The sequence below is a fragment of the Hipposideros armiger genome, unplaced genomic scaffold, assembly GCF_001890085.2.
Source record: "Hipposideros armiger isolate ML-2016 unplaced genomic scaffold, ASM189008v1 scaffold_635, whole genome shotgun sequence".
NCBI classification, from domain to species: domain Eukaryota; kingdom Metazoa; phylum Chordata; class Mammalia; order Chiroptera; family Hipposideridae; genus Hipposideros; species Hipposideros armiger.
The window spans coordinates 567,131-577,494 of NW_017731985.1; the positions used below are offsets into that span (position 1 = coordinate 567,131).

Sequence of the window (10,364 nt, forward strand, 5' to 3'; positions counted from 1 at the left end):
TTAGCTGTAGAGGGCAGTGTCACTGGCCCTCATATGTGGGATCCGAACCGGGGCCCTCTGGCATCCCAAGCCAGTTCTTAACCATTGTGCCACTCGGCCGGCCCCCCAACTGATTTTTGTGTGTTGATTTTGTATCCTGTTACCCTGCTGAATTTGTTCATTAGTTATAACACTTTTCTGGTGGAATCTTCAGGCTTTTCTTCATATAACATCAAATCATCTGCCATGTGTAAACAGAAATAACCTTATTTCTTCCTTTCCAATATGGATGTCTTTTATTTCTTTTTCATGCTTAACTACTCTAGCTAGGACTTCCAGTATTATGCTGAACAGAAGTGGCAAAAGCAGGCATCTGTGTCTTGCTCCTGACCTTAGAAGAAAAAATTTCAGTCTTTTGCTATTGAGTATTATATTCGCTGTGAGTTTTTCAAATATGGCCTTTATTATGTTGAGGTAGTTTCCTTCTAGCTCTAGTTTGAGTGTCTTTACATGAAAGGATGTTGAATTTTGTCAAATGCTCGTTCTGCACCAATGGAGATGATGATCATGTGGTTTTCTTCATTTTGTAAATGTGACGTATCATGCTAATCGATTTTCATATGTTGAACCATTCTTCATTCCAAGAATAAATCCCACTTGGTCATAATGTGTAATCCTTTCAATGCAGTTAAATCCTGTTTCCTAGTATTTATTGAGGATATTTACATCAATATTGATCACAAATATTTGTCTGCAGTTTTCTTGTAGTGTCTCTGTCTAGTTTTGGAATCAGGGTAATGATTGCCTCACAGAATGAGTTCAGAAGTGGCCTCTCCTTTTTAATTTTTTGGAAGAGTTTGAGAGGAATTGGTGTTAATTCTTCTTTAAATGTTTAGCAGAATTCACCACTGAAGCCAACTGGTCTTGGGCTTTTTGCGGGGAGGGGGGGGGGTGAGGTGAGGTTTTTGATTACTGATTCAATTTCCTTATCACTTGTAAGACTGTTCAAATTTTCTATTTGTTTATGATTCAATCCTGGCAGGTTGTGAATATAAATGATTTTAACTATGGTCCTTTTGCCTGTATAAGGAGATATCAGAAGCTAGTGTCTTCACTGAAATACAGAGAAAGACTTAAGCATGGTCATAGCAAAAATATGAAAAAAAAAAATACTACTAAAAGTATTTTTGGAAACTAACAGTTGGACCTGATGATAATAGGGAAAAGGAGTCAAGAAGTCAGTGTAGCATTTCTTTATCATTTATACTTTTAAGTGAAAGTATAAAAACAATAATCACACACTGTACAGTTAAGTTAAAAAAGCAAGTTGCAGAAAAATGTATATAATATGAACACATTTGTCTTTACAAAAAAGAAACAAACTGTGATTTAGCTGATTATTTTCTAAATATGTAAATAAATTCATACCTATTTAGCCCTTCGCCCACAGGTGGTTTTTTGTTATCATCTAAATAGACAATAACTTCTTTCCTTCGGATGTGTACAATGTCATCCAAATTTAGATTTGTCAAATTCACCTCTCCTTCAAAATAGATTGAACCATAACCTACAAGACAGAGCAAATAGTTAAAAACTCATCCTGTATAGAGGGCAAATACCTATATTATACTTCTAGTAATTAAATAATCAGGAGCAAGCTGCTTTAAAACATTAGGCAATATTTTTAATCATCCAGCAAAATACCTTGAATGAGTTATTTCATCCATAATATGTATCAGAGGGTGACATTAAATACATTATCATCTGGTTAAACATCTATATTTTTATAGCACTTGTGTAGTACTCAAAAGAGTCTTCTTAAATCTCTTCCCAAATATCTGCACTGCTCCTATATAAACAACCCATAGCACCGAGCCTGCAATATAGGTTAAAATACCTGAGCCTTTTTTTCAATACAATACAGGAAGATGAGATTTTTTTCCCCCAAGAAAATTATATCTGTAATAACTTAATATGAAGTTGAACCTAAGTATTACCCATCTTTTGTCAACTATTCAATTTTCTCACTTAGTATTTCTTGCTGTTTACAGTGTTTTCTTTCATTGTAGAAAATTGCAATGAGCCAAATAGTTACCAAAGAATGTTATTAAGCTCTAGTCTTGCTTTTTAAACTTGTTTTGTTACTATTTTTGTGTTGTGTTACTTGTTTTGTCTGCTGTTCAGGCCAAGGTGGGTCCAAATGTAGGGAAAAAAATGAATTTACCTATCAAGAGCTTCCCTTACTTAATTACAAAAATAAGTTGCATATCTCTGGCTTATTACTAACTTCTAAAGTCATACTCACCTTTACGACCAATAGTGAAGTCAGAGACAATACACTCTCCTTTTTCATTGGTAATTTTAGCAAGGTCATCCATAGATGGAATAGTATAGTAACCAACCTTAGTGAGAACAATGCCTATGACAAAAAAACCAGAAAATATATTAATTGTGATTGTCCTTCGGTAGAGGAATTTTCAATAATATTTATTTAACTCTCCTTTTTAAAACTTTTCTACAAAATGAGTAATTTTAAAAATACCTATATAATCAGTAACTAAATTATTATATAAAGAGAAAATATTGGGTTGTCGGAAAAGTCATGATGCATTTTTGAAAAACAGAAAAAATACATCATGACTTTTCTGAGAACCCAATATATAGGCATAAAGCAATTTTCCAAACTTGTTTTCTAAGAAACACTACTCCTAGGAAAACCTTTTTTTTTAAGCTTCGTGGTCAAGTAAGTTTGGGGAACATGCACATAACAGTGTTATTACAGGCTCTGAAAACTCACAAAATAATGAAGTTTATTTAACTTTACTTAATCCAGTGTTTCCTGAACTTAATTAATCACAGACCTTCTTTTCACTTGACACCCATTAATATGCTACACCATGAAAGGCATTCCATAAACTATATCCTAGGAAAAGTTTACTTAATCCATTTTTTTATTTTATTTTACACAATGAAGATACCAAAACATAGGGTGGAAAGAAAATGCCTTGGTTTACATAGTAATTCAGTGGTATAGGTGGAGCTAAAACTCAAAACCCAGTACTTTTTATTCTATAGCCTATTGTCTTCCATAAACCTCTTGTATCTATCAAATTTATACCTCAAAATCGAGAGCTAAAATCAAGATGAAAGATCCTACGTGAGAAAATCCCATAAACAAATGTAAACTTAAAAGGCCATATAATTAGTGTTATTTTTTTAAAGTATCAACTAGGTAGATTTCTGAAGAAATCAAAGAAAATAGAACACTGGTATGCTTGTTCTAATCACTCCTTGTTCCATTTATGCGTAGAGATCAGGCTAACTTAACTCTCTGAAAAGAAAAAAAAGGAAGGCCAATCTCAGATTCAATACCAGCCTTCAGCAATGTCCACTTATACATTTAACTTGTTTCTCTACTGGCAAGGTTTAGAGGGCTGTTAGTGTCCTTGGGAATGAAATTTTAAATTGGAAAGTGGCAAGCAAGGTGAATGAAAAAACTAGAAACAATAAAAAACCTAGACTGGATATTTGAAAACAAGATGTAGTATCATAATGAATTCATGTAGATAAACACACACAAGTATATATACTTGAGATTCTTAATGTGAATGTATAAAGTTATTTCCTTAAGGCACCAAGTAACCAGAAGATATATATGAAGGCAATAAGATAATTAGATATAAAAAATTTTATGGACACTTCAAGAATAACTGTACAATGACCCAAATGTTTGCTAACAGAGACTGGATTAACAAAATGTGGCATATTTATTTAATAAAGAATACTACTGGGCAACAGAAATGAAGCATTGATATATACATCATAGATGCACTCTCATAAAAATTACAGAGTCAAAAAAAAAAGACTATGTATAGAGCGGCTGGTTAGCTCAGGCGATTAGAGTGCAGTGCTCATAACATCAAGGTTGCCGGTTCAATTTCCACATGGGCCATGGAGCTGTGCCCTCCACAGCTATTGGGTTGTCGGAAAAGTCATGACGTATTTTTGCAACGAAAAACAGAAAAAATACGTCATGACTTTTCCAACAACCCAATAGTTTGAAGACAACTACTTGATTTGGAGCTGATGGGTCCTGAAAAAACACAGTCCCCACCCCCCGCCCCCCCAAAAGACTACGTATAGTATGACTTCATTTCAAGAATAGACAAAAGTAATCTATATGACAAAAAAGACTATGATTGGCTTTTGGGTATGTGGACACAAAGAAAACTTTCCAGGGTGAAAGAAATGTTCTATATCTTGATTGTGGTATTAGATATCTGAGTATATACATGCCAAAATTCACTGAAATGAACGCTTAAGATCCATGAACTTCATTTTATGTAAATTGTACCTCAGTTTTTAAAACAAGGGAACGTAATGGCATTTATCAAAACCCAAAAGAGATGCTGTATCAACATAGAAAAAAGGCTAGCTTTAAGTATTCAATCAAAACACTCTAATCTTATACTTTATATTACTTGTTTTATGCATTACTTGGGAAAAAATTAATCATTCATTGTTTGGGATGGTGGGGCACAGAACTGAGGTGATAATAAACAACCATAGCCAACAACTACGATTTGAATGCCTATACATGTTAGGCATTATGGTCTATATATATAAATCTAATTCAAATCTCAAAAATTTATATAATTATCACTATTGCTTTAATTAAAAAACTAATAAGCAATCTATGTAAATTTATAAAGTCAGGAAAAGTCTGAGGATAGTCTCTCTGGCTATAAAATTTGGGATCTTTAAACTATGCCAGGATGCTTTAAATAACATGAATTTTAACTACTCCAACAGTACAAAAAGTATGTGAATTTTAAATCAACCAACGTGTAAGTGAAAAGTGTTTAAATGTTAATTTTTGTAAGATGCAATGAAACACATTTAGAAGTTCACATAGCCAACTTTCATTATGTTGAACGTCTGTGACAAACGAAAAGAGGTTTCAAATAGATTACTCATGTACCACCAATCTTAACCTGACCTGCTGGATGCATATGGTAAGTATTATTTTCTATTTCTTCTCGGTCATCCTGCAGTGACTCCTCATGAAAAGAGGTCTCTTCACTGCTTCCTTCCAGTCCATTTCGCAAGGCAGCACGCATGTTTAAAGCAACAATGGTATCATCCACACTGCTGCTGCTGTTGTGTTTATTTCCAGCACTCTCTGGGGTTTGAGGGATGGGTTTGGCAATAGGGTTAGTATAAAACCGTGACACAAGAGAATCATCATCTCCATCCTGCTGATGATTCTCATCAACAGGTTTGCTGAGGAAACTGAATCTGAAAAGGGAAAATAGAAACATCTTAGCCTCTTATAGGAGCATCTTATTAACAATGATAACAACCAACACTTACTGAGCCTTTACTAAGTGTCTGGCACTGTTCTAGGCAAGGCCACCATTCTGGGTAATTAAATGAACATTAAAAATTCACTTAATACTTATAGTAATCCTGTAACACAAGTTACTATCATTCTCGCTATTTTATAGAAAAGAAAACTGAGACAAAGAAAACAAAGTAACTTGACCAAGATTACACAGCTGGGATTTAACCCAGGAAATACTGCTGTAGATTCCAAGCCTTTAACACATCTATTTTCATGAATAAATGGATCAGAGCATCAAATTTTTAGTTTTAAAAAAGGATGCTCTACTATGTGGGGGGTCAAATAACCAGTGGTAAGTTTCAAATTAAAAAACTGAAAAAAAAAATTTAATATTATAACCAGCAAGGTATTAGAAAATATTTCATTAATGACAAATCAAACCAGAATTTTATCCAAAGAGAAAAAGAAACATGAGTGCAAATATGCACATGCAGGGATTTTTCACTGAGGCATTATTTTGAATATAGGATTATCAAATAATCTAAACGTCCTCCAATTGAGAAAAAGAGGCAAATATATTCATATTGATATGAAAAGGAATTTATAATAAAATAAATGGAAATCAGTTTACAGAATATATGTCATTCATGCATAACCTCTATAATGTATATTTGTAAGAATAATTGTATTTATAAACAAATTTCTAAACTGTAAGAACATACACCAAACTATTAAGAATTAGTGTATATACTTCCACTTCCTCCTTTATACATTTTATATACTTCTGTAGTTATTATTTTTTTTGGTTTGGTTACAATGACTGCATATCACTTCAAATAATTATCACAAAATATCCCTTATTTTAAGGGACTAAGTATCAAATGCAAGCTAACCCTGTCCAAAATGACATACATGGATATCAAAATAGTTTTGTAGAACTGAATCCGAAGAACTCCAATAATTTTAAGGTCTAAAGTACTCAAAAAGCAAAAACATGACTTAATTTCTAGATGCTCCTATGCTGTAATACTTCTACACAACATTCGCCGAACTTCAGAAATTTTCACAGAATGAATAAATTCTAAGCTCAGAATCTTTTCAAAATGAGACTATGGCTCTCTACCAAAAACAACCCAAAACAGAATTCAGTTTACCTCTCTCCATTTTCTGGATAATCAGATGGTGAAGCTAGATCTTCTGAATCACGGTTAACAGGAGAGAAGAGATTGCTATTGCTAAGGTTTTTCAAAACCAACTTCTTAATGCTCTTCCTATAAACAAAGACCAAAAGGGGGTGGGTGGGGAGAGCTCAGGCACACATAGTTACGTCACAGACAACATCTTAAAAACTGGAGTTGAAAACGGCACTCCTGTTCAATTCTTATGTATCTAAAAATGACCTAACAAATTCAATTCACTAACTCTCCCTATAAATAGATAACAAGAACATAAGGTCTCAAATACACTGCACTCTGGTGTTTGGAAGAAAAGCTAAGCACATTTAAAACAAAGTGGGAATTCCTCTTGAAAATATTATTCACGTTTCTCTGAACTGCTGAGCACTTAATCCACTTAGTTCACTCATCACACTGTCTTATATTTCAATTATTTCTCTACATGTCTTTACTCTCTTTAAACATTTTCTTTCTTTTTGTGGCGTGATCAGGATTTATGACTGTATTCCTACCCCTTAGAACTCAGCTGCTGCCCCTGAATAAAAAATAGGTAAATAGATACTTGTTGACTGAATGAGAAAGATTTTAATAAGAGGACAAGAAATAGAAGTAAAAAACCCTGATGTCCAATGATGCAAATGCTCACAAATACCTAAAAAGTGCAGGTGTACAGCAGGTTCACTTAAGGCAAGAATCTCTACAGTACACAAGCTTCAAGTAGAACCATACAGAAGAGACCTTAATCAACCTCGACTTAAATCACTGAATTAACTAATGTGCTCCATTCCCTCTTTAAAAACAAACACAAACGGCAGATCACTCTCCTATGTTTGTTTATTTCTAGTCTCAACTACTGAGTTATATGATAACAAACATCAGTATTTGTTCCAAACCTGTGTATGCTAGTTATACTTTTTATTGTAATGATGTTGTATTTAAAATCAATTAAATAGGCACTTGAAATGAAGAACTGTTATTTCCATGAAAACTAAACTGAGACTTGCCCTTCTACTGCTAGACTAGGTAATGCAGGCTAATTTTCCTAGGGAAGATAATTAAAATAGTTGGAACTCTTTGTAGGCATCAAGAGGCAACAAGTTGTCAAAGTCTCTATCTCTGAAGTTAAAACAAAAAGGAAAACTCACACTGTTTTAAGTTCAGCTTTGACTCATCTCAATAAAGAACTTGCCCTAAAAAAACAAATTGCTAAAGGTCAAAGAAGAAAAATGGCCAATAAACACATGATTGGATGCTCAATATCATTATTCATAAAGGAAATACAAATTAAAAGCATGAGATACCACTTTGCACCCACTAGGATAGCTATTATAAATAAACAAGACAGAAAGTAAGTGCTGACAAGGATATGGAGAAAATAAACCATTGCACATTGCTGGTGGGAATGTAAAATGGTGCAGCTGCTGAGGAAAAGTTTGGAAGTTCCCCAAAAGGTTAAACACAGAATTAACATATGACCATAAACAATTCCAGTCCTAGGTATACACTCAAAAGATTTTGAAACAGGGAGTCAAACAGATACTTGTACAAGGTGTGATAAAAAATATGGTGAATGTTTAAAAAAAAATTAAAGTAAAAGACACATTGCTTATTAATCCCTGCTGTGGCTGCCTCGATGTCCTGAATCGATTCAAAATGTTTTCCTTTCAGGGTCATTTTGACTTTGGGGAAGAGCCAGAAGTCCCATGGTGCCAGATCCGATGAATAAGATGGGTGAGGACACACCGTAATGTTTTTATTTGACAGAAATTGCCATATACCAGAAGCGATGTGTGACATGGAGCGTTGTCATGACAGAGGATGAAGTAAAGACACTCACAGAAGAGGACTTCCAGAACTGCTTCAGAAAGTGGCAAGAATGATGGGACAAATGTATTCAAAGTGATGGGGAGTGTTCTGAGGGGAATTAATAGCAATGTCTTTTATTGTAATTATTTTTTTTAAACATTCACTGTATATTTTGATCACAACTCATATACCAATGTGCATAGTAGCACATTGCTAAAAGGTGGAAACAACCCAAATATCCACCAACCAATGAGTGGATAAATAAAATGTGATATATCCATACAATGGAATATTGTTCACCCTTAAAAAGGAATGAAGATACCCAATAGTCAAGAGGTGGTAGACACCACGACTGATGAATGGGTAAGCAAAATATGGCATATACATATAATGCCATATTATTCAGCCTTAAAAAGGAAAGAAATTCTGCCATGTACCACGACATGGACGAACCTTGGGGACATCATGCTAAGTGAAATATGCCAGTCACAAAAAGACAAATACTGTATGATTCCACCTACATGGGGTACCTATAGTAGTCAAATTCACAGAAACAGAAAGTAGAAAGCTAGGGGGAGGGGGAAAAGGGTAAGTTGTTTGCTTAACGGGTACAGAGTTTCAGATTTACAAGATGAAAATTCTGGAGATCTGTTTCCTAACAATGTGAATATACTTAACACTACTGAATGTACACTTAAAAATAGTTGTTAGGTGAGTGGTATGTTGGTTAAGAGTTGGCTTGGGACGCCAGCTCGGAGCAGCAGGGCCCTGGTTCGGATCCCCATGAGGGCCAGTGATGCTGCACCCTCTACAGCTAAGATGGTGAACAACAGCTCGAGTTGGAGCTGGGCTGCCGTGAGTCGCCGGCAACGGCATAGGCTGCAGTGGAGCTAGCCAGCAGCGGGCATAAAAAAAAAACAATTTTTTTAAAAAAAGGAATGAAGTTCTGAAAAAGGCTACAACATAATGAACCTTAAAAACAATACGCCAAGTAAAATAATCCAGCCCTAAAGAAATATTAACGAAGCCCTTTATATGAGGCAAATTCAAAGACAGAAAGTAATATTGGGGTTAATGGACTAAGGGAAGGAGGAAATAGGGAATTATTGCATAATAGTACAGTTTCTGTTTGGGAAGATGGAAAAGTTCTGGAAATAGTGGTGCTATGATAGTTACACAACATTGTAAAGGCTATTAATATTCAGATACATAAATTTAGGAAAATTATAGATGTGTTCAGATTTTTTTGTGATCTTAAAAGAAAACAGTAGTTCAAATAGCCAAACTAAACCAAACCAAACCAAAGCAGTGTGGCTACAAAATACTTAAATGTTAGCAAGCCACACCCAACAAGTATAGAATACACATTCTTTTCAAAAACACATGGAACATTTATAAAAACTAACCATATGTTGGACCATTAAACAGGAAATAATCACAGAATAGCATCAATGTTGCCAGAAGTTAGTTCTTCTAAAAGACCAATAAAACTGGTAGATTGCTGACAGACTGACTGAGAAAAAAAGGTGCACATACACAAAAAAAAACCCATGTCAGAAATTAAAATGGGGATAGCCCTAATATTCTACCAGAATGAAAAAAGCTGAATAGTCCTTTAACTTTTAAATTAATTTAAAAAACCCCAAAACACTACAAATACTACTTCAGGCTCATGTATCTTTACCAGTACCCAACATATAATGAAGGGGGAAAAAAAGCGTAACTTACACACTCTTCTATAAAACAGAAAGAGGAAATACTCTCCAATTTGTTTATTTGATCAGCATAATCTTTATACCAAAGCCAGATAAGGAAATTATGAGATAGAAACATTCAGGCCAATCTATGTCATGAACACAGAAAGCAAAAACCCTGGACGAAGTCTTACACAGTGAATCCTACAAGCAAGGAAGTTACCAAACACTATCAGGGCCCCTAGAAAGGACCAGGAGCCAACCTGAAAGAGCTCCTACTGGTCAAAGACGAACAATTTGATCATTATACAAAACAATAACTGCAATGGACTGAAACACAGTGACAGAACGGGAAAGAAGAGAGGG

General features: G+C 34.4%; 1 protein-coding gene across 4 annotated transcripts in view; it reads right to left on the reverse strand.

The window, feature by feature from the left end:
- NUP98 (nucleoporin 98 and 96 precursor) overlaps positions 1–10,364 on the reverse strand; it is a 104,063-nt gene that overhangs the window by 41,570 nt on the left and 52,129 nt on the right. For all 4 annotated transcript variants that reach the window (XM_019625617.1, XM_019625616.1, XM_019625618.1 and 1 more), the window contains 4 exons: positions 6,478–6,594; positions 4,979–5,277; positions 2,285–2,398; positions 1,408–1,546 (listed from right to left, as the gene is read on the reverse strand). In XM_019625617.1, the coding sequence (XP_019481162.1) occupies positions 1,408–1,546; positions 2,285–2,398; positions 4,979–5,277; positions 6,478–6,594 (669 nt within the window). The remainder of the gene's footprint in view (positions 1–1,407; positions 1,547–2,284; positions 2,399–4,978; positions 5,278–6,477; positions 6,595–10,364) is intronic.